Source organism: Macaca thibetana, chromosome 9, assembly GCF_024542745.1.
Source record: "Macaca thibetana thibetana isolate TM-01 chromosome 9, ASM2454274v1, whole genome shotgun sequence".
Lineage (NCBI taxonomy): Eukaryota > Metazoa > Chordata > Mammalia > Primates > Cercopithecidae > Macaca > Macaca thibetana.
In genome coordinates, this window is record NC_065586.1 from 1105266 (window position 1) to 1130952 (window position 25687).

The 25687-nt window shown below is 44.9% G+C and overlaps 1 protein-coding gene across 1 annotated transcript in view; it reads right to left on the bottom strand.

Annotated features, from left to right (window-relative positions):
- ADARB2 (adenosine deaminase RNA specific B2 (inactive)) overlaps nucleotides 1-25687 on the bottom strand; it is a 526169-nt gene that overhangs the window by 166374 nt on the left and 334108 nt on the right. Inside the window, exon 2 of the mRNA XM_050805463.1 lies at nucleotides 6447-6533. Within this exon, the coding sequence (XP_050661420.1) occupies nucleotides 6447-6533 (87 nt within the window). The remainder of the gene's footprint in view (nucleotides 1-6446; nucleotides 6534-25687) is intronic.

Here is a 25687-nt window from a genome sequence, read left to right on the forward strand (position 1 = left end):
GGGAACCACTTGCTATGTCAGTTGCACATCAGGATTCTTAGAAAGGTTTAGCATGTAACCAAGGAGATGAAAGATATCTACAAGGAGAGCTACAAAACACTGATAAAAGAAATGGTAGACACAAACAAATGGAAAACCATCCCATGCTCATGGATTGGAAGAATCAATATTGCTAAAATGTCCATATTGCCCCAAACACTAGTAGACTCAACGCCATCCCCCTGTCAAATGGCCAAAGTTATTTTTCACAGAATTAGAAAAAGCAATCCTAAAGTTCACATGGAATCAAAACAGATCCCAACTAGCCAAAGCATTCTGAGAAGAACAGAAGAGAAGAATATCACTCTATTTGTCTCCGTGTCTCTCCCTGTCTTTGTCTCGCTGTGTCTGTCTCTATCTCTGACACACACACACACACACACACGCACACACACACACACCCCTCGTTTGTTAAGGCTCTTCAGAGTCACTCACTCAGACTGGAAACAGATTCTTATCAACCCCTGGAGGGCTCCAGCTGGTAAACAGTGCCTGAGTGTGTAACGTAACTAGTGCGTGTATGAGTGTGTGCCTGAGCATGTGCCTGTGAGTGTATATGTAATTGTGCATGTGTGCATGTAAGTGTGACTGTGTGTATGCATGTGTGTGTGCATTATGTATACTTTGTGTGCATGTGTGTGTGTGCATTTGTGTGCACACCTACATCAGTCCGGTGGGAAATGGCAGTGAGCTAGGCAGAAAGCAGGATGGCATGGTGGCCCTGAGGGGACAGCGCAGCTCCCCTGCCCTCTTGCCCCCAATGGGGCTCACACCACACTTCTTCTCCCTGGAAAATTCCTGATGTGGACTCCACGCACCTTTCCTAATGAAACCCACTCCCAGTGAGACTCCGTACACCCTGGCATGTCCTGCTGCCTCTGCACCCCAGCCAAGAACCTCATTCTGGAGACCTCCTAGAATGAGGCATCTGTGAACTGTGGCTTCTCTGAGGTCTTTGTGAGGCACCAGGTTTTCAGAGAGCTGCACATATCCTTCCACTGTAGAAATTAGATAAAAGCAGGCAAATAATTGGAACTATTAGATAAATACCACAAACCACAGTAATAGGATGATGATGAGCAATTTGAAAACTCAGGGAGGCATCTGCATGGGAAAATGCAAAATGAAATGATTTCCATCCACTTCTCTCACGGGCGTTCTCCTGAGCCTCAAACGCGAATGACCTTGTTTGATACAGTGTCCGGAAATGTGCTAAGTTTAAAGTTTTCATGCGTTAAAGGACAGCATTTGGTGGAGAAAGCCCAACGTTTTATATTGTCATGACTGTGGTGAAACTTTTGCTTTCCAAGTGAAAGCTGTTCTGGCCGTGCAAAGCCGGATGGCCTAGGCTGCTGCTCTTCATAGGCGGAGAGCAGGTGCGGGTGGGGCCGGGCCTGGTGGGTCTGCTGGCCCTCCATCCGCCCTCCATCCGCCCCCCGTCCGGCCCCCGTCCGCCCCCCGTCCGCCCCCTGTCCGCCCTCCGTCCACCCCCCGTCCGCGGAGTGCAGGGCTGCGCTTGCTCCAGAGCTCAGGCGTCCTCTCCTCTGGCTCCCGCTGTCGGTCCTCTGCTGGGCCGTTTGCACGCCCAGCTTCCCCTGTGCGGCGTCATTGGGACCGCCCGCATCACTAATAATGACGCTGCGTGTCTGCGGGTCAGACGGGCTCCTGGGAGCCAGCCAGGCGGCGCGCCACGCTACATTGGAAGAGATAATGTTGTTCCTGGTGAAGGTTATTCTGCGGCCGAGCAGCTCTTTTCCCTCCATGAATCCCCGCTGAGGGACGGGAAGGCAGGTGCCTGGGTTCTCCAGGGCACAGCAGAGGTTCTGTAAGCGGCAGGAGGCAGGCTGGGGCCGGGGGTGGGAGGCAGTGGCTCCTGGCATTTGCGGAGTGGACACTGGCAGGCTGGGCAGCTGCAGAAGGGCCTCCTTCAAAGACTCATCACGCAGGACCCCACGGGGCTGGACCTGTGGTGTGTGGGACTCAGGAAGGAGCAGGTGCGGCTGTCGGGAGACCTCTTTCCGGCACAGCTCCAGGGCCCAGGGCCGTCTTTGTGCCGGGCAGCCTTGGGCTCACCTGGTCAGAACTGGGTTGGATCTCACCCTCTGCGCAGTGGTCAGCAGAGAGTTGACAGTGACCAGATGGCAGGAACTCATGACTGCTCAGCGTTGGAAGAGAAAGCTCCTCAGAGTTAACCGCCCCAGGCAGACACGCCTTACAAACGTGGAGTTGTTCAGTCCACTCAGCCAAGACCAGCCTATGGGTGATGGGCTTCCAGGTGCGGCTCCCAGGCCCACTTCCCGCAGGTACAGGGCGTGGTGTGTGCCCTGCGAGCCTGTCCCCCGCTCCGCACCCTTAGATGAGGGGCGCTCGGCCCCAGACAAAAGCCATGATCCTGTGAGGTTGTGGGCACCCAGCATCCACAGGGAAGCACATGGGATTCCCCAAAGGTGGAACACACGCCAGGTGGGATGGGAGCGGTCCTCGTGTCGGAACCCACAGACACATAGACTCACAGGGCGTGAAACACGGGAGACGGGAGGAGGCAGGGCAAGGTCATGTGTGCTCCTACCACCCACCCTCGCTCCTGACATATGTGCGTGCACTGACGTGCACAGACACACACCACACACCTGTGCACATGTGCACAGACTCACACACTACACACATGCACACATGTGCACAGACACACATCACACATATGCACACACGTGCAGAGACTCACACACCACACACATGTGCACATAGCACACTCGGCACACATGCCACATGCATGCACACACCACACACATGCACACACGTGCACAGAGTCACACCACACACATGCACACACACGTACACACACCACACACATGCACATACTCACACGCCACACACATGCACACACACGTACACACACCACACACATGCACATACTCACATGCCACACACATACGCACATACCACACTCGGCACACATGCCACATGCATGCACACAGCACACACATGCACACACCTGCACAGACTCACACATCACACACATGCACACACGTGCACACACACACCACACACATGCACACACCTGCACAGACTCACATGCCACACACTTGCACACACACGTATACACACCACACACATGCACACACGTGCACAGACTCACACATCACACACATGCACACACATGCACAGACTCACACATCACACACATGTGCACATACCACACTGCACACATGCCACAAGCATGCACACACAACACACATGCACACATGCACAGACACACCACACACATGCACACACGTACACAGACTCACACACCACACACATGCACACACTGCACAGACTCACATGCCACACACATGCACACACTGCACAGACTCACATGCCACACACATGCACACACACGTACACACACCACACACACGCACACATGTGCACAGACTCACACACCACACACATGCATACACATGTACACACACCACACACATGCACAGACTCACATCACACATGTGCACATACGACACTCGGCACACATGCCACATGCACACACACAACACACATGCACACACGTGCACAGACTCACACACCACACACATGCGTACACACACACCTGTGCACACACATGCACACATACACACATGACACATATGCACGTGAACTCACCCCACACACATGTGCACTTCCCCACACACCACACATGCCACATGCATGAACACACATCACAACACACACACACACACACACACACACACATCTTTTTCTACCTTCCCGTGTATCTGGATTACAAATGGATAAGGCCGAGCAAAGGCCGAGCTGGCGGTGCCGCAGGGAGCTATAAAGGGAGGGCTGATTCATTTGCAGGTTTGTCTTTGAACAATCTATGAAAAGAAAGTAAATAAACAGCATCTACACAAAGGGGAGCAACTAGTTGATTGATTGAAAATGAGACTTCTCAAGCATTTCAAGAGCATTTTAACTACCATAAATAATTTAAAGTTATTGTTACCTCTAAGTTTCTACCCATTAGCGTGGAGGCTCTGAGAGGTAATGTTTATAGCCCAAGGCAGCTTGGCTGCCAGGACAGAGCATGAAAGGCTTCCGGAAAGTCCAGAAAGTCTTGGCCTCGTCAGGCCGTCTCCTCTTCTCATTGCCTGCTGTGGGGGTTCTTACGGGGGGCAGGGGGAAGGAGAAGCTCCTACGTGGGGTGGGGACGTCCCTCTCTCAGGAATCTCAGGGGCAGAGCAATAATTTTCCCAGCGGCCAGGCGGTTTATTTCTCCAGGTCTGGGCCTCTGGTTGCTACAGAAAGGTGGTTGCTGCACCTCTGTAAGGTAGAAACCATTCGCTCCGCACCGCAGATGTCCTCTGGCCCTTGCTGAAGCTTCATTTCTTTTTCTCCTGAGGGAGGCCAGCTCCAGCCAGGATCCCAGCACCTCCAGGTGTGGAGGAGGAGGAAACAGTGAACTTCCCCTTCCCAGGTGTTTCCAGGTCCACATGTCACGCTCAGCTTGGGTGGGGGGTGTGTGCTCCTGGGGGCTGTGTGCTCGTGTGCTCTTGGAGTGTGTGTGTTTGTGTGCACCCCTGGGGGGTGTGTGTATGCACACATGCACATGCCTGGTGTGTGCTTTTTACTTTCTCTATCCCAGATTTCAGAAGTAGTGATCAATAAATGGACTCATCTGGAAATTTTCCAGTTTGGGTCACCAGAGAACAGAAGCGACCTGTGTCAAAGCTTGGCTTGAGTCTCAAGCTGTGCTGGGGAGGGAGCACGGAGTCTGGGCCGAGCCCTCCCTAGTGCCAGCACACCCTCCTCCTAACATGCTCCTTCCACATCCAGAAGAGAAGGGGTCCAAGAGAGGGCATTGACCTTCACTCTGGTCCTGACACCAAAAGACTGTGATGCTGCTTTTGCTGAAAAACCTCCATTTCCAGTACGGTTAATTATCATGCTGTCTGGGAAGGGCTGTGTTTCCCAGGCTGATGGCAAAGTGCACGGAGTCCCTTGCAGACCCTTCCCACTGCCTCTTGTTGGTCTGACCAGCAATTCCAGGGTCACCTCACCTCCTCCCCATCCCACGACAACAGGAGTGTGCTGACCTCTTCCTGGTTGAAAAAGGAGCCATCTGCCAGGTGGTGTTAAAATTTGAGGAGCTGTTCACATGGTGTGGAATGTCTTGTCCTCTTTGTTAAATGCCTGACAATTTGCTGTGAACATAGAGGCCAGCTCCTGCAGCCACACACTCCCGGATCCTCACCCCCACAGTCAGCTCCCGAGACGCTGCTCAGATCCCTTTCCTAAACCAGCCTGGTGCCATCCTGAGGAGTCTCCTTGGCCCCTTTCCAATTTCATGTGCCAGAAATGTTTGCACAGGAGGGGCTCCTATCCAGCCCTTTCCTTATTAAATACTTGTACAAACCATGCTCTAAGACACCAAGACTATTGCTCTTTCTGGTTTGATGAAAAAACAAAGGAAGGAGAGGAGAGAACAGTCCAAGAAAACTGGTTAATTTCTTGGAATCCCTAGGGTTCTCAGTCCCACAGACATTACTGACACTTTCCTGCCCTTTGGTAAGGAAGGGATTCCTGGTGAGGATGAGACTCCAGGGAAGACTAAGATTCCAATTAAGGATGGAACTGAAGATGAGAATGGGACCAACCAGGTTGGAAACAGATCCAACCAGGAAATGCCACAGGTGAGGATGAGACTGCAGGTGAGGATGGGGCTGCCGGTGAGACTAAGTTTCCAGATGAGGGTGGGAGCACAGGTGAGGATAGGATAGGATTTCAGGTGAGGATGACACTGAAAGTGCGGATGGGGCCACAGGTGAAGATGGGACTGCAGGTGAGGGTGGGACTGCAGGTGCGGGTAAGATTCCAGGTGAGGGTGGGACTGCAGGTGAGGATAGGATTCCAGGTGAGGATGACTCTGAAAGTGCGGATGGGGCCACAGGTGAAGATGGGACTGCAGGTGAGGGTGGGACTGCAGGTGAGGATAGGATTCCAGGTGAGGATGACTCTGAAAGTGCGGATGGGATCACAGGTGAGGATGGGACTACAGGTGTGGGTAAGATTCCAGGTGAGGGTGGGACTGCAGGTGCAGATGAGACTGCAGGTGAGGGTGGGACTGCAGATTACAGTAGGACTCCAGGTAAGGACAGGACCTCAGATGAAGACAGGATTGTAGGTGGAGATAGGATTCGGGTGAGACCTTCAAATGAAAAGGATTCCAGGTGAGGATAGGATTGCAGATGCAGGTGGGACTGCAGGGAAGATGGGGATTCTGTAGGGGACTGAGAGCAGACACTGTCTCTCCAGGTAAGACAAACAGACCCTCCCAGATGACTCCAGGTATCTCAGGGTTCGGGGACAGCGGGGGAGCCCTGCACACAGAATACAGGGGCCTTTGTGCACTTTGGGAAAAGGAAGCCGCTTACTTAGGGTGTCTTCATCCTCCGTGTTTGTGGTGCCAGGACTCAGGTGCTTGAAGGGAGCGAGGAAGGTTGACAATATGCTTACTTTATCTGGAAAGAAAAGAACAGGAAATGCACTTTTGACATGGAGTTTCAGAAAAACGCAATGCTTTTAGAAGTTCTTATTACTGAAGGTTGGACAAGGGACGTGGGAAGGTCACTTTGGTTTCAGCCATTTCATTCTGGTTCAGTCTTTTATTGAATATCTGACAGCATTTTATCAAATTCCTTTCTCCACTCAATTTAAAATTCTACGATTTCCGTCTTTCTCCTTCTCTTATTTTGGCATCTCCCTTCACCTTGCCCAAGTCCCTTAAAACTTTAAGCAGCTGTCTCCAGGGTAGCAACCTTGCATCTGTTTACAAGATCCCGGGTAGGGCAGAGCCTTCCGTCGAGATCATTTCACAGAGATGGGCTAAAACAAGTAAAACGATCTCACAATTAAAAGAGAATGGTGCAAATAAAGCCAAGACTATCTTTCCCTATTAGTGCAGAATTTGTTTTCTGGGCTTGACATGCATTAAAAATAAAGGACCTGTCACTTAGTGGGCGTTTGGCAGAAGTAGAGGAGGGGAGGAGGGAGCTAGTGGTGTGGGCAGAGCACACAGTCCTCCCAGAAATGGCCAAGCGTCCTCAATACGGTGGCTGGAATTCCAGGGACTGCCTCTGCCTGAAGCCTGTGGCCGGGTGAGCAAAGGCCAAGCAGGTCTTGCCTCCTGGGTCCCCACCACTCAGAGTGCAGCACGATTGTGGAAACAGATCCAACCAGGAAATGCCACTCCTCACCAATAAAGTATGCTGTTTTACTCCCATGGTCTCAGCAATTTATTTCATCAATAGCGAGATTAAGGAATGGTGGGTTCGAGGTATGATTGAGAGAAATAAAAATGACTAATAAAGGGATCTGAAAGAAAAGCTCCTTATTTTGGAGATTTCCACCACCTAAATTAAACCACTGCACTGGGGAGTATTGGTCCACACGTAGAACTCACTGCACTGTAGAGGAGACACCAACAGAGACACAGCACAGGGAGCCCCTGGCTCCCAGACGTCCTCCAGTCTACACGGTTCGCATGTGCCATTATGAACCTGGACCTCATTGATTAAGAGGCCCCAGGTGGAAATCTCAGCGTTGCTCATGCAACGCGGTGCAGAGTACGACAGAAGCGTGTCCTAGCGTCCCTGCTGTCCAAGTTCCAGGGCACTGGCTGTGGGATCGGCTACTTTGCTACGCGGGATCCTTCCCTCTCCTTCGGAAGCTGTGGACACCCACGGGCGGGATTTCCCAGGAGGTCACTGAGTTTACATCACCCTGTAATGAGGACAGCTGTCCACAGGTGCCCCACCATGGCACTGTATATCTCCCTGAAGTGTAATTTCTCAAGAAAACATGAGCTGCTGGTTTCATCTGCCCTTGGCCTTCAGGCATCCAGACCCAGCCTGAAACTGGCTCTTTTTCTTTTGAAGCTGAGCCTGTTTTCTCCTTAGCCAAGGTTTTCAGAGGCCAGGAGAGTTCACACTGAAATTCATTCGGGAGCCCGTTAACAGCTGTTGTTTCCAGTAGGGACGGGCAACAGAGAGAACAATAAATAACTCAAATATAAAATGCCTGTGCCTTCTTTGTTCTACCAAACAAGAATAAACCAGGGAAGGGTTTGCTCTTCTAAACCCTCGCAGCCCAAACTAATTTACTACAAGAGAATGAAATATCTTGCTTGAGTTATAATTTCATTAAGGGAGTCCAATAATGTTACACTAAGAGTGTGAAGCTCAAATGATTTAGTCTGGAGGATCTCAAGATGAAATTACATTTTTAATAAAGTAAGGCTACCAGCCAAACACTCACACAAGCGCACTAAACTATTCCAGACTTGACTTTAGCAAAATCGTAAGATATTTAAGGATTGTTTTAGATCTATCAAAGTTTTTACTTTCTGATGTTGCTAGATTTATCAAATAAAAATTCAGGATATCCAGTTAAAATTGAGTTTTACATAAACAGATAATTTTTTGGTATATAGGCATTTCTAATATTGTGTGGGACACACACACAAATATATATCTGTGTACATATATATATATGTATATACACACACACACATATATATACTTAAAAACCTTATTCATGGTTTATCTGAAATTCAGTGGAAGGCAAAGGACTTCAATAGACATTTCTCCAGGGAAGATGTACTAATGTCAATAAGCACATGGAAATGTAATCAACATCACTAATCATTAGGGAAATGCAAATCTAAACCACAATGAAATATCATCTCACACCCATTAGGATGGCTATTAGAAAAACAAAGCAAAATCAGAAAATAATGTGTTGGTGAGGACACGGAGAAATGAGAGCCCTCTGAGGATGTGAAACGGGGTAACCGGCAGGTCAATGCCCAAATAATTGAAACTCAGAGAGATAACTGCACCCTCATATCCACGGCAGCATCGTGCACCAGAGCCTAGAGGTGGAAGCAGCTCAAGTGTCCTCAGTGGATGAGTGGATGAGTGAAATGCGGTACAGCCAAGCAACAGAAGATTAGGCAGCCTTAAAAAAAGGGAAATCCTGCCATTTGCAACGAGCGTGCATGAAACTGGAGGACCTCATCCTAAGGGAAATAAGCCAGGCATAGAAAGACAAATACTAGTGCATGATCTCTCTCATATGTGGAATCTAAAAAAAGTTGAATTCATAGAAGCAGAGTAGCATGGTGGCTGCCAGGGTCCATGGGGTGAGGGGAGAAGGGAGAGAGTGAGGAGATGTTGGTCTAAGGTACAAACTTCCTAGGATGAATGAGTTTTGGAGTCTTAATGTGCCGCATGGGGACTCTGGCTAATAACACGTATTGTCCACTTGACATGGGATAAGAGAGCAGATTTTAAGCATCCTCATCCCCCACAATGGTAACTATGGCTGGTGACAGATGTGTTAATTAATTTGTGGTGATCATCATTACACAACATATATATCAAATCATCACATTGTACACCTTGAATATATTCAACTTTTATTTGTCAATTAAACATTTTAAAATTAAAATAAACACGTAAAAAACAACGGCAAAACAAAATCAAATGTAACTGGGTGTCCTGTATTTTCTCTGACACTCCCAGTTGTGCCTAACCAACTTTTCTTTCCGCTAGTGCAGCAGACTTTAGATTTCATGGGACAGCTTGAGCAACCGAACTAAAGCAAAGGAATCAGAAAGCCAGCAGTATTGCTAACACTTATCTATTGCTAACAAGTACACCTGAAATTCCAGCTATGCTCTGCAATCACCGTGAAGGCACGTAAGCTCTGGGAGAGAAGCGATTATTTCTAAGAAAGGGCAGACCGCGTCTTTAGAATGTTCTTGGAAAAGGACGTGAAGAATTCCATTTTTAATACAGAAAAAGTACGACAGAAGTTCTTTGGCTTCAGGGCCTCTCTTTGCGGTTTCCTCCGAACCCATTGTCCCTTTGGGATCTGATCTATATTCTATTAGTTCAATATGAGTAGAACTCTGATATTCAGATAATTCGATTTTTTGCATGTTTTTCATTGTCATCTTTTGAAAATCTGGTTTTACTCAAGCTTCTGATGAAAAAAGGAAGCCATACTTTTTTTTTTTTTTTTTGTGCCTCCATTCTGGACCTTTTGGGTGTGCCGGAGAAGCTGCATCGCAGGGCGCCCCATGCTGCCGCTGCCTCCCCACCCTCTGGGTAACGCCTAGAAGAGCGGGCTGGGCTGGCTGGCTGTTCCTCTAAAAACGTCAGGGGTCGGCTGGGCAGTCTCCACGCCTCAGCTGCTCACATCCTGGGTTCTTGAGCTTGGGCTCCCATTATCGAATATGGACCAGCTGGAAGCTGACCCGGAGGATGCAGTGACCCGGGGCCAGCCCTGGTCTAAGAGTCAAGAGTCATTTTCAGGAAAGGTCGATGGCTGTTTTTAATGCATGGCTTGAAAGTTCCAGGACACTTGCTTTATAAATCTTGTTACTCACTGTGGAATAAGCAGCATTTACTTGAAGCAGTTTTATGTGTTTTAGGGGCATCCGGGTGAGCATCTGGAGGGCACAGAAGCCCTTGCCCGGAACCACGTGTGGCTGTGAATTGCAGTTGTGGCCTCTGCAGCACTGAGGCTCTGTGGTTATCGCCGGTTTTTCACATTATAACAGTTTGGGAGGACTACGACACTGTCAGGGCTGAGGGAAAGAGACACCCACTGGAATAATTTGTAGGTATTTTCAGATGTCCTAATCATCTTGTTTAGAAATAAAATGTCCTGAGTTAATAGTCTACTTATTGTTTCGTGTTAACATCTTGGGGTGAGGATTATCCTTGAGTGAGATAGAGAAAAGCAATGGCTTATTTTCCCTGAAAGGCACTTGTGGCTATGCCAGCAGTTTTTCATTCAATATCACGAGTCCCCTGAATTCATGGCCTTCCCCGGAATGCTTGATATGAATTATCAGGTTTTAAGAACATGTGGTTGAAGTAATAGGTGTTAGTGTACTTTGCAAAATCAAAATAACTGCACATATTGAGGATACGTGGTTACTTCGTCATTAGTCACACTGCATAATCACTGGGACACGTCTTAGCTTTCTTGACGTATTTATTCCAGGTAAAGAATCTGAGACATTGAGAAGTTAGTGGATGTGCCCAGGACTATCTATAAGGTCCTCAGCACGTCCCAGGCTTCCAGGCTGCAGTTGCCTTCCGCACTGAGCAAAGGCTACTTGAGGAGATCTTCATCTTCCTATCTTTTCCTGCCTAAGTAAAGTTTATCCTTGTAGTGTCTGATGAATTTTCTGGATTTTTCTTCCTTGCCTTGCCTTTGTTAAATTTTATTTAACCTTTTATGTTTCATTTGTCATATCTTTAAAATCAGAATAGCATCTTTGTTTCTAGGGCCACAAAAGGAAGAATAGTGCAATAAATAGTTTTTAATTCAAATATGAAAAGCATTTAAATTTAGGGTCTGGTTAATATTTTGTAGAAAAATCAAATGTACTCTCCTCTCTGCAGAAGTAATCACATACAATGTATTCATAAACAAGTTATCGGGGTTGGCTGAAAGCCCCAGGATCAGACGGTGCAGAGGAACATTCCCTCATCGTGAAGCGGGAGAGCCAGTTCTCTACCTTTCCTGGTCTAAGGACCATGACTCAACAACATTAGCTGAGTGGAGCACAATGAGATTTCAGTTCTGTCTTACCAAATTCTTTCTGATCTATTGAAACCAAGAAGGAAAATAGTAAATGCATTATAGTCTCCTCCAAAGTGAGCCTGGAGAAGACATGAGTGTGTGAAGTGATCTTGAGCCCACATCACAGTCCTAGAAAGAGCAGGAAGGAAGGCTCGCTGGCCATGCATGCACAAGCGCCTGGCCAGGATGAGGGAGCTGCAGCTCACCAGCTGTCTCATTGTAAACAACAGCAAAACTGGACAAAGTCTATGAAACAACCGATTTCAGAGTTTGGATGCCAGGCAGTCGTGACCATTGTTCCTGAGAAAAAGAAAGCATGTGAGTGCACCCCACAGCTCCACAAGCCTCTCACCCGGAAGCTCTTTTCAGCAGTAGAAAAGTGGACTTGAAGAAGAACAAGCATCACTGTAAGCTGAGAAGGTGAAAACCAAAGCTTGTGCTGCTGAGGAAAGTAGAATTTGAGGGCAGAAGGCAGCTGCTTCAGAGATCTGGTGGGGCCACTGGATTTGGTTGAGACTCAGCCCCACATGAGAAGGGGAGACTCAGATCTCACTGAGAGCAGTGGCTGGGGACCTGTGAGCTAAATGAAAATTCAAGTGATGGCACAATGCTGAAAGTCTGGCATTCTGATCAGGCAGAATTATAGATCACTGAAGAGCTAGGATTCAGCTGGGATGGTAAAAAGGTGATGTTTAAGGACTAGGAATACTCTAGTCCTAGATTAAGAACTGCCATGAACATGTGCTAACAAAGACTTAAAACAAGCTTTGAAATGATCTAGTTGATCATTTCAACTAGAAATTGGTCGGTAATAAACTACCCTTGGTCAGTAATAAGCTACCTGCTAGAAGAAAACTCAAGAACACCACAAAATCCATATTCTCAACAACATGGTATCCACAAAGCCCAGCAAATAATGATATAGTAATAGTAATGACATTGCTAGATGTGAGAAGCAAGGAGAATATGACCTATCCTCAGAAAAAAATATAGTCAAAGTAAAAAGATCTAATGATGCTGAAATTAGCAGATAAGGATGTTAAATAGATGTTAGAAATATTTTTAAGAATTTAAAAATAAAGGGGACGTAATAAGTAAATAGATGGGGAATCTTGGTAGAGAAATGGAAACTGTATAAATAAAATAAAAATTCTCAAGCTCAAAAACATAACATTTGAAATGAAAAAATTTACTGGATGGGTTTCACATTAGATATGTCATTTCACAAAACATATCAGTAAATTTGAAGGCAGATCAGTAGAAACAATAAAAACTAAGCACAGGGAGAAATAGAAACAGTGAAAAAGGTGACAGAGACTCAATGATCTGTTGGGCAATATAAAGCAGTCTAATTTATGTATAATTGGAATTCGAGAAAAAAATGGAAAAACTGTTAAGGTAGAAAATGTACTTTAAATAATACTTTTAAAGTTTTGAATTTTTTAAGACACATCAAATCACAGACCCAAGTATCTCAATCAGACTTACACAGAATAAACCTGAAGAAGACTGTACAAATCAGCACAGCCAAACTCCTGAAAACGAAAGACAGGGAAAGTATTTTCAAAGTAGCCAGAGAAACGAGACCTCTCACATATAGAGCAACCGCAACAAGAATGACAGAATACAAATTTGAATTCTGCTAAAAGACTATTAACTCTTTAAATACAAGATAATGACAGTGTACTGTGATGTTTATTATATATTTAGAAAATATATAAAAAGAGCAGCACACACCTTGGGATGGGGTAAATATAATTATTCTGTTGTAAGTTTCTTCCTTTGATCACGAGGTAGTTGGCTATGATAAGTTAAACATGCATACTTTAATCTCTAGATCAGTCACTAAAAATAATACAAAGAGGTATAGCTAAAAAGTCAACAGAGAAGATAAAATAAAATACTAAAAATGATCGATATGTTGAAAAAGGCAAAGAAGGAGAAATAAATAAATGGAATAAACTGAAAAAAAATTAGCAATATGGTACACTTAAATTCAAATATGTCAGTGATTACATTAAATGTAAATGGACTAAGTACTCCAATTAAAATGCAGAGATATTCAAATTATATTTAAAAAACAAAACATATTTTTGATTGCTACAAAAATGTACTTCAAATATAAAAATGTAGATAGGTTAAAAGTCAAATAATTGAAAGAGATACATCATGTAAATGCTTATTTTAAGAAAGATGGAATGGTTATGTTAACAATAGATGCAGTAGTTTTCAAAATATGAAATATTGCCAGGGATTAAGAAAGACATATCATAATGATCAAGTCATCAAGATAATATAATAATCGTTGGTGTTTATGCACTCAACAGAGTTTTAAACAACATGAATAAAAAACTAAAAAAATGAAGGAAGGTAGAAACATATATAATGATAGTTTGAGATTTTAACATTCCTCACCTAGTTACTGATAGAACAAGTAGTGAGAAAAAGGCTGTATTGAACAAAAAATTAGAAGAATGCTAACAGCTAACTTGACCTAACTTACATTTATAGAACACTGTATAGAGTATTTGTTGAGATGGACTATACACTACAAAATAAAAAAGGTCTCAATAAATTTTATAGGTTTGAAATCATAAAAGTGTATTTTCTGGCCACAATATAATCATGTTAAATATACATAACAAAAACATATATGGAAAATCTCTATATACTCAGAAATTAAGTATCACCATTGTAAGTGACCAAAGTGTTAAAAAGAAATCACAGGAAAATTAAAACCTCTTTATTCTCAGTGATAATGAAAGTATAACATACCTCAATTTGTGAAACAGAGTTAAAGCAATGCTGAGAGACACATTTTAGCTCTAAATTTATGCTTATATTAGAAGAGAAGAAATGTCCAACATTATCTAAACTTCTACTGTCAGAAGCTAAAAAGGAAAAAAAAAGAGAGTACATCAAACCCAAAGTTGTTAGAGGAAGAAAATACTAAAATTAATAGTAGAGGTCAAAATAGGAAGTGGAAAACAATAGGGGAAAAAACTCTAATGAAACAAAAAAATTGACTCTTTGAATAGGTTTGATAAATCTCAAGTTAGATTAATCATGAAAAAGGAGAAAAAACTTCCATGTTATCTAATTAGAAACAAATAAGGGGATCTTATTACAGTTCCTGCAGTCATTAAATAAGAATATGGGAATAATGTGAACTATTGTGTGCTAGTTAGTGAAATACATAGTTGCAATGGGAACATTCTTTGAAAGGCACACACTGTCAAAGTTCACAGATGGAGAAGCAGAAAACCAGAAGAGTGCAATATATATTAAGTAAATTTAATTCATAGTAAAAACCCCCTCACATGTAAACTAGGCTCAGACAGCTCCCTCTGGTGAATTGCAAGAAGTATTTAAAGAATAAATTATACCAAGTCTGTGCAAAATTTTCTAGAAAAATGGAAGGGGAGGTGACTATCAAAATTATTTGATGAGGCCGATGTTAATCTAAAGCCAAAACCAATCAATGATGTTATAAGAAAAAAAAAACCGTACAGACTCATGGTCCTCACGAGCAGATGAGTTTTTAACAAAATATTAGCAAATCAAGTTCATCCCTATATAAAAAGGTTAATGTTTCATGAACCAGCGTGGTTCATCCCGAAATGCAAGACTGGTTTACAGTTTGAAAATCAATCAATGTAATCACATCCTTTACATAATAAAGGGGGAAAAAATCATAGCATTTCAATAGATGCAGAAAAAACATTTGAAAAACACATGCCAAACCTCCACACTCATATTTACAAACTATTGCTAAAATAAGTTAAAGATAAATAAATAGAAGGATACACCATTTTCACAGAATTCAAGATTCAATATTGTTGTAATATCAATTGTCCCCTAATTTGTCTATAGACACAAAATCCCATTCTTCATGAAAATTCTCAACACACAAAGGACTAGAGGAAAATTTCCTTAAATTGATACAGGACATATACAAAAGTTATAGCTAGTATTATATTTAATGATGAAAAAGTGAATGATTTCCTCGTGGGATTGGGAACAAGGCAGGGATGTCTGCCTTCACCACTTCTATTCAACACTGCACAGGAGGTCCTAGTTAGTGTCACAAGGCAAGAAAATAAAAGTCACAGAGATTGGAAAGGAAGTAGAACTGACTTTATCCTCATGGCATGATCGTATTTGTAGAAATTCCCAGGGAAAGATGAAAACAACTACCGGAACTAATAAGTGAATTCACGTATATAAAAGTCTGCATGCTTCTATGTATCAGTTTAAAAAGCAGAAAATTAAATTAAAAAACAATACTCTTAGGACAAAAAGTTATAAAATACTTAGGTATAATTTGAAGAAAAAAAAAGACATGCCAAACCTACACTCATATTTACAAACTATTGCTAAAATAAGTTTAAAAAGACCTAAATAAATAGAAATATATGCCATTTTCACAGAATCTAAGATTCAATATTGTTACAATATCAGTGGTCCCCTAATTTATCTATAGATATGATTCGATCTCAGTCAGTACCCTTGTTGAAATTGAAAGATAATTTTGAAGTTTATATGGAAATGCAAAAGACCCAGAATAGTCTAAACAATATTGATACTGCAGAACAAATACAATGTAGTAATGGCATAAGGCTAGATAAGTACCAGTGGAAACAGGAATGGAATCAAGTCTCAAGTCTATATGATCAATTGATTTTCAACAAAGGTACCAAAGCAAGTTGATGAAGGAAAGAAAGTCTTTTTAACAAATAGTACTAAGAAAACTAGACAACATATTGAAAAAAATGATTCTCAGCCCCACCTCACATCCTATGTGAAAATGATCACAAGATGGATCATAGACCTAAATGAAAAAGCTAAAACTATAAATTTTTAAGAAGAAAATTGAGGAGATTAGTTTCATGATTTTCATGTAGGCAAGGATTTCTTAGCTAGGAGATAGAAAGCACTAACTACAAAAGAAAAAAATGACAAATTAGTTTTCATCAAATTGGAAAAATTCAGCTTGTTGAAATACACTGGTGATTAAGCTAAAAGGAATAGATAGATTGGGATGACATATTTACAATCAAGGTGACTGTTTGTATCCAGAATACAAAAACTCTTGCAACTTAATAATAAAGGATATCAAATCTCCACTTATAAAAAGTCAGCAACATACTTGAACAGAAACCTCACTGTGAAAGACACTACAAAGATATACAAATAGCCAATAAGCACTTCCAAAAGACCAGCCTGGGCCACATGGTGAAACTCTATCTCTATAAAAAACAAAAAAATTAGCTGGGTGTGGGTGTGGTGGTGGGTGCCTACAATCCCAGCTACTTGGGAGGCTAAGGCTCATGAATCGCTTGAACCAGGGAGGCAGAGGTTGCAATGAGCTGAGATCGTGCCACTGCACTCCAGCCTGGGGGACAGACAGAGTGAGACTCTGACTCAAAAAAAAAAAAAAAAAAAAAAAGAATAAAAGGCTGACAGTGCTACATGTCTACATGTCAGTAACCATGTGGAAAATCAGAGCTCAGATCTTGGCATAATAACTTCAAGAAATTTTGGAAAATGTCTTGGTTGTTAAATATACACCTTTCCTACGAATTACCACCTCCACTTCTAGATATTTACGCAAGATAAATGAAATGTATATGTTCACAAAAAGAGTCACATGGGGATATTGATCCAAACTATTCATCACAGCTTAAAACGGGAGAGATCTCAAATGCCCATCAACAGAAGAGTGGATACACTAACTGCGGTGCATTTATACAATGAATTGCTCTTCAGTAAAACAAAACAAAATGAGTGAACTATTACAATTTTACATGATGATATAGATGGATTTCAAAAACATTATGGTGAGCAAAAAAATCTGGGCACAAAAAGCAATATGCAGTGTGGCTCCATTTACATAAAGTTCCAGGAGGCTTTCAGCACTCCGTGGAGAAAGCAGAGCACGGGCATCTCTGAGGGGGGCGTGTGGATTGCGGGGAACAGGCGGAAGTGGGCTTCTGCTGGTGGAATGAAAAGATGCTGTATTTAGATGGGGCATGTGCTACGTGTGTGCATGCATTTGTCCTTGGACTGTAATGTGTGCGGTTTGTACATTTTGCTGTATGTAAATTATACTCCCATTATTAAAAAACATAAAAAAAACCCAAAAATCATGACTGGACAAGAAAATAAATGATGTAAAGCAAGCCTCAAAGAATTGTTGAATCTACAAAGAAGAAAATTGAGGATGGTAGATATTAAATGAAGATCCCTGCTAGGAAAGTGTATCTGCTTCTGCTTCTGCTTATCAGGACTTAAGATTTCTATTTTCTTTTTTATTCCCCCTATTTTATAGATATGAAAGCTCAAATATATCAAAAAGCCTTAGACACTGCAATAAGAAAAATTATAGTCTCAAAGACAAAGTCCTTTGGAGCCAGCTTTGGATTTGCACTGAGGATCTGCATCCACATAAAATGAAGGGGGAGTAACCAGTGAGGGGGAAAACAAGAGCTCCAGAAAGCTGCAAGCTGGGATCAGAACTGTGAGCCTCAGGCCTGAAGGAAATAATGTATACAGTGGTCCATTTCCAAGACAATGTGCCTTAAATCGGCTTAGGTCAGCAAACTACAGAAAAAAACAGGACATACTAGGCCCCTGCTTGGATAGCCGACACCTACTTGTTGGCCCACCCCTCTGCCCCTTTAGTTGCCCTCACCCGAACCAAAGAAGTTTAGTCTAAGATGAAAGTTTACGAGCCTGTGAAATAGCTTGTTTTGTCTGTTCTTGTCAGCCTGCCCAGCTACTTAGGTCATAAGTCAAATACCTGAAGTCAAATACCCTGAGCTGACTGGGATTGCAATGCATTGTGGGTTGCAATAAAATGCAGCAAGACAACCCTAAAGAAAACACCTACAGCCCGTGCCCGACAACCAATAGGCCACGTCTGGGAAGGTTGTGACCTCATAGTGCTCAGCCTATGAGGGGCCGGGGGAGGGACCTGCGCACGAGGGGTTAAATGGCTTGTTGAAGCTGTGCTGGGTGTGCCTGCCCATCAGACACCCGATCTTGCAAGACCATCATTAAAAGTCCCACTTTTGCTGTTCTCCGGGTCTCTGAGTCCATTCTTTGGGTTTGGACGAGTGAGTTTGTTTCTCACAGGCCCAACCACACATACCTTGGTGGTCTCTGAGGCCTCAGTTTACCCACGATGATTTGAGGGACTGTGAAAAGATCAATGTTTTTGGAGGCCACTTTGTGGATGGAAACCCTGTTTCATTTTACAAATAGTTTATCAAACAATTTTTAGCAAGTATGATGAAAATTAAAAAAAAATCTTTTGGTACATGATGATATGTCAGTTATCTGGAAAGTCATGTGAAATAACATATTGGCTGGAAATTTCAATAAAAATGATACTAAAAGTGATAATTGCCAGGATGTCTAAGAATTGGATTTTTTTTTTTTTTTTTTTTTTTTTTTTTGTGAGACAGGGTCTCACTCTGTCACCCAGGCTAGAGTGCAGTGGTGTGATCCTGGTTCACTGCAGCCTCAACCTCCCGGGCTCAAGTGATCCTCCCACCTCCTGAATAGCTGGTGCCCACCACCATGCCTGGTTAAGTTTTATATTTTTTTGTAGAGACAGGGTTTTGACATGTTGCCCAGGCTGGTCTCAAAATCCTGAGCTCAAGCAATCTGCCTGCCTCACCCTCCCGAAGTGCTGGGATTACAGGTGTGAGCCACCGTGCCTGGCCAGGATTTGATCTAATACTCTGCCTCCTAAAAAGCACTAAATATTTCATAGGAGAGGCTATTAAAAATCATAAAGTAAGCACTTTGAGTCTGTCCTTATTTCAAAAATTGAAAGTGAGGTTTGCATTTCTGCCTTTCCCTTTTGTGGGCCACGTCCCTTCCACATCTCGCAAAGCTCTGCTCTCCTGAACAGTTACATAACTGGGATCGGGGCTGACAGCTGGAGTCCACAGAACTCACTTGGTGCCCTCAGGCTACAATACTTCCGCCTCTGTTACAAGCTTCCTTCTCATGTTTTCCTTTTGCCAAAACACGCTCTGACAGATGGCCTCCCTCAGGCTTGACCCACTTTCTCCATAGCTGTATATTCGAACAGAATACAGGTGTGTCTTCAAATGGATGCACTTCTATCTAAACACAAACGCAAATCAGTGTGGACAGGTGGGATGCCCTGGGAAGCAAGAGGATGATTAACCTCCATGTAGGCAGGAGGAAGGAGTAACACTGCAGAGGAAATGCAAGGAGTTCGTCTCACAGGTTTTCAGGAACATGGGCTTTAAAACGCCATCTCCAAGCTCCTATCCTATGAACAACACAGGGAGTTCAGGCAACTTTTAAAGAGATTCTGGGTCTGCACTGAGTTTTGTAAAACACAAGAAGGTTTGATTCTTTCAGTGAATCTCTTCTAGCAATTTCAGAGATGGACACAATTCATGGCTTTGGGCCTGAAAACATCCAGTTAAAATGGAGGTGGCCCGCGGTGTCAGCCACACGTTCATTGTCATGGGCTGAACGGTGCCCTCCAAGAATTCTGCTGAAGTCTAACCTCCAGTCCCTCAGAACGTGACGGTATTTGGAGAGTTTCTTTAAAGAGGTGATCGTGTTAAAAGCAAACATACAACTCCTAATTACCTTCTCAAAGTCCCCAAATTAGTAGGAAGTAATCTGTGCAAGTGGCAGCGAGCCTCTGGCTGTGACAGGAGCTCCCAGCAGCTGTGCATGTAAAAAATCACTTCCAATTCACAGGGCTCAAAGTTGGGCTAGCAATTAGTAGTATGGCCAGATTTAAGCTATTGGTAGAACGCATCCTTTTTTCATGGTTTAATTTCTTTTTCTCTTTGTTGGTTACAATATTTCTGGTAGCTTTTTATTTTGAGTTTTGTGGGTAGATAGTAGATGTATCTATTTATGGAACACATGAGGTGCTTTGATACAGGCCTGCAATGCGTGACAGTCACACCATGGAAAACGTGGTATCCATCTCCTCAAGCCTTTAGCTTTTGTGTTACAAATAATCCAATTATACTCAGTTATTTTAAAATGTACAATTACATTATTATTGGCTCTATTCACCCTGTTGTGCTACCAAAAACTAGGTCTTCTTCATTCTTCCCAGTTACTTTTTTTTTGGTACCCATTAGCCATCGTCACCTTCCCCATCTCATGGTTTAATTTCTAAGGTATTTTGTTCTCCCCTCAGGTAGCTTTCCTCAAAGCCAGGGCACTGGGACATTCCTGGGTCGTCACCGGGACTCACGACAGGGCAGGATTTTGACAGCAACCGTGGGGCTGTGCACAGTCTCAAAGACCACCCAGGCCACACTTGATGCACCGCACTCCAGCTAACCTTGGAAAAAGCTGAGACGCCAACATGGACACACAACAGATTGTTCTGTGTGCCCTTCCAGATGTGAGCGGTGGGCACAGATACAGATGGTCCCTCAAATGATTGATGGGAAAAGGTGACTCCTTGCAAGAAAGTATATTTAAATTAGGAGAATAGTCTAAAGGTGTGCGTTCACACTTCACAAGGAGAAACTCACAGCTTTCCAAATGATTAGCCAAGGCTCAGCCAAATTTCAAAGTTCTAGACACGAATGCTCCACCTGGGAGTGGAGGCTCCAGAAGTCGCCTGACATCATCCTCGTCCTTTCAGGATGGTGTCCTCAGTGAACTCTGCCTTAGGGTGCAATAATTAATAGCACTTCCTCCCACTCGCGCGTCCCAGGTTTAGAAGAGAAAGCACAGAGCCATCCCACCTGTGAAAGAAGCTCCCCTGGAAGGCGGGTGGCCTGAAGGCAACCATACTCTAATCCCCAATCAGCTTCTGATTCCAACGCCAAATTCCTCACGTCCTACTGAAAGCTTATCTGATTGTTCTGTAGGATTTCTGAGTCCATCTGCTCAAAACTGGACAAGTATGTCCTGTAAAGATGCAGTGTGTCCTTGTTCCTCTGATTCGTTTAATGCCATCCACCTAGGGTCCAGCCTCAAGGCCCTCGGGTCACCTCTGCCTGCCCATTGTCCTCACTGCACTTGTTAAATGCCTCAGCTTCTGTAGAGGGTCCCTCCTGCTGTTTCTCCACTCCACAGCCTGCTCCCACCACTTCGGCTCTCATCTGGGCTTTGCAATAATCTCCTATTTATCATGTTCACCAATCTATTTGTTAACTGGTTGCCGAAGTCACTTTTCTTGAATGGATATTGTGCAAAGGCCCAAGAGGGGAGAGGGAGTGACCTAGTGGAATTTCACGTAGGTTTGTGTGGCCAGTGTTGGGGGTGTCAAAAGTGGGCCATGAGCCAGAGAGGAGTAAGTCAGGCCCCACTGGGCTCCCTGCACTGCATGAAGTCACTGACAACCTGCCTGGGGCCTCAGGAACATCAAAGATCTGAAGCCAGGGCCTGAGAAGAGACTTGCATTCTGCAAAGGCCTCATAGGAACATCTAAGGGGAGGAGCTGCTTCCTCTCCTGCTAAGGAAGAGGGGCACCCCAGACGCCAGGACTCTCTGTGCACAGGTCATTTATTTATTTTCTTCCTTCCTTCCCCTTCCTTCCCCTTCCTTCCTTCCTTCCTTCCTTCCTTCCTTCCTTCCTTCCTTCCTTCCTTCCTTCCTTCCTTCCTTCCTTTCTTTCTTTCTTTCTTTCTTTCTTTCTTTCTTTCTTTCTTTCTTTCTTTCTTTCTTTCTTTCTTTCTTTCTTTCTTCTCTCTTTCTTCTTTCTTTCTTTCTTTCTTTCTTTCTTTCTTTCTTTCTTTCTTTCTTTCTTTCTTTCTTTCTTTCTTTCTTTCTTTCTTTCCCTTCCTTCCTTCCTTCCTTCCTTCCTTCCTTCCTTCCTTCCTTCCTTCCTTCCTTCCTTCCTTCCTTCCTTCCTTCCTTCCTTCCTTCCTTCCTTTCGTCCTTTCTTTCTTCCTTTCTCTTTTTTTGACAAGGCCTTGCTCTGTCCCCAGGCTGGAGTGCAGTGGCGCGATCAGCTCCCTGTAGCCTCAAACTCCTGGACTCAGTCAATCCTGCCTCGGCCTCCCAAGTAGCTGGGACTACAGATGCATGCCACCACAACTGGCTATTGTTTTATATTCATTAGAGATGAGGGCTTGCTATATTGCTTTGGGGGCCTCGGCCTCCCAAAGTGTTGGGATTACAGGTGTGAGCCACCATGCCTGGCCAAGATCTTTTATTCTCCAAGTCTAATATGTTCTTTCTGAATTCACTGCTCAGAGCTCCGGCCCGACAGCTGATGACACCATCTTGAATCGAAGCCTAATGCAGAAGCCAGGCTTTAAGCCCCATGGTGAGTAGGTGACCAGGAACCTTGGCCGCCTCCCTCCTGTCTCCTACCTGGGACTCTCCGATGGTCCTGGGAGGAGCTTGTTGAAGGCCTCAGCTTCACAAAGGTACTGGCAGTTCCTTGATAAGAGAATGGCAAGGTCCTTACTGCCCTCCTCTAACTCCTCCAGCCCTGATGACCCCAGCCTCACACTTGCTGTTACTGGGAGCCCAGGGGGCCATGATGGGCCACCAGGCTCTTCTCCCCAGCAGGGCGTCCACTCCTTGTGGGCCCAGGCTGCCTCTTCCATGGCTCCAGGTTCCAATGCAGGGGCTGTGAGACCCTTCCAAGTGCTGGACCTCCCTACAGCTGGACCTCATCCCTGCAACACAGACCTTCCCCATCTGTGTCCTGGGGTGCTGCGGGGATCCAATGAGACAAGGACAAGGAGAGAAAGTGCAGCAGGGTGGGGGGCTACCCTCCTGTGATGGCGAGGCCCGGCTCACTGCGTCTCATAGCGGCTGCCTTCAGCGCCCCCGGCTTCCCCAGGCCTTGCTGACGCTTGCCCTTCTGAAGCCAGTCACAATCAGCATTTCGCTTTATTTTCTGCTGAGCTTATTTGAAACTGGAAGTGTGGCATCGTGAACCCTCCTAGCAGGGCTCCCTGTTCTCTGCTGACCAGACTGAGCCACGTTGTCTGCTCTGAGTCCATGTTTCTTCAGCACTGGTCCAAATGTGGGCCATTTCTCACCTCTTCTACAAATCAGACATTCTAGTTAACTGGAAAGCGAGCAATGATCGCGTAAGTAATTTGTTTAGAGAGCAGGTCAAAGAGTTAATAGCTGAGCTTGCAAGTCTAAATCTAATTATTTCCTCAGCACTGAGCTCCTGGCTGGAGCACGGGATGGGTTTTATTATTTTGAGCCTCCCAACTCCTCTGTTTGTGCGACTCTCTCCAGCCATGAGAGTGCTGCCGAACTGAACTTCCCGTCCCTGGCCCCATGCCCTCGGTGGCCTATCGCAGCTGCACGGGTGGGCACCCACGCCTCGGCCGACACATCCTTCACGTCCGTCTCTGGTGAGTTTGGGCTATTTGAACAAAGGCTGGAAAAGCCTGTCATTCATTCCTTTCATCATTCATTTGTTCAACAAAGACTTGCCAGGCACATGCTGTGTCCCAGGATCTAAGAATCCAGCCTGGAGCTCCTGTCCTGCTCCACTTCCTCCCTGCCATCCCCACCTCCAGTGCCCCTGTGACGCCTACTACCCGTCCGCCTCTCCCCTCCTGAGTGCAGGCTCCCTGGGGCAGGGCTTTGCCTGCTTCCTGCAATTGTGTCCAGGGCGCGGGCGGTGACCCAGCACAGGCAGGGGCTCTGACACGGGTGAAAGACCATGAGTGCTGCTCGGGACATCTGGCCTTCCACGTGTGCATGGCTGGGAGGGAGACGAGTTTCTTCCTTGGTCATCCCACTCGCTCCTGTTTTTCAGGGCCCCTTGTCTCTGACACAAAACCCTCCCCGCCCTCTCCCTGTAGGGCTCCAGTGAGGACCTCCCTCCAGGAGCCCCAACCCCAGTTCCAGATAAACCTGTTTTTTCTAAAACTGTCAAAACCCAGCTCTAGTGCAAAGGTAAGACAACCGAAAAACATGTCAATTTGCCATTTCTTTCTTTGAGAAATCTGTAATAGGCTAAGGAACAACTGATCAATATAAATAAAGTTTTAACGGTGGAATTTCAGGTATCGGCATAGATGTAGAAGAGACTTTCGTGTCTCTGACCCTCAAATTACCCAACTCTCGACTCTGCGTGGGTTGGTGCACCCCAGTTTACTGAGAGGCCAGGTTCACTTCTGGGGAGAAGAGATTTTCTCCCTCTGCAGCAGCAGCGCAGCCGGCACGAGGTCGCTGGGGGAAACTTCGGGGTCTTGACGGGTAGAGTGGTTTGCCAGAGAACCACCGAAGAGCCTTCCAGCAACTTCCAAGAGTGGGCACTTACTTCGTGCCCTGGGAAATCTCTCCTCAGAGCCTGGCACAGGTTTTGGTATCAGCAGGGCCACAACAGATGAATTCACTGAATGAATAAGTGAATGACATGGAACGTAGGAAACATGAAATAAAATGAACTGAGAAGATCTGCAGGGACTGGTTATCCTGTCCATCTCCAAACACGGAGGAAATACGCTGACTTCCCACCAAAGTCCTGCTGGGGCCAACGGCAATCAAGTCGCTGTGCTCAAGTACCGGCTGTTCTCTAAGAGGCTGAAGGAGGGTATTTATAGTTCAGGGGAAGGAAGGAGAAACCATCTCTCGAGATCTCGTCCTCTCTCAGAAATCTTTGCGACGATAAGAATGAAGAGGGATGGCATTTTGGGCCCGTGATAGATGACACCACCCCAGATTTGCAGATGAGACCCTTTTTTAGGAGAGGTGGGCACTGGTCAAATGGCATTTATAAAGAATCTGGCCAATAATATCTTTTTTTTTTCTCCTGGTTTTCATTACCACTCAGCACTTCCCGCCTTTCCAACTGAAGTTCAGTCAATCAGCAGGGTCTGGCAGGGTCCCCGACCCGATGCCTGGGGTCCCTCTGCCTCTCAGCTTCCCAGGAGGTGGCTAATGAGTGCTGAGATACAAGAGGGGGAGAGTGACAGATGCTCTGTCGGGATCGTCCTGCTATGCGATGATCACGCCCTGAGATAGATTCATAAATGTGTTTTTCCTACGTTCAGGGTTTTTGTAATGT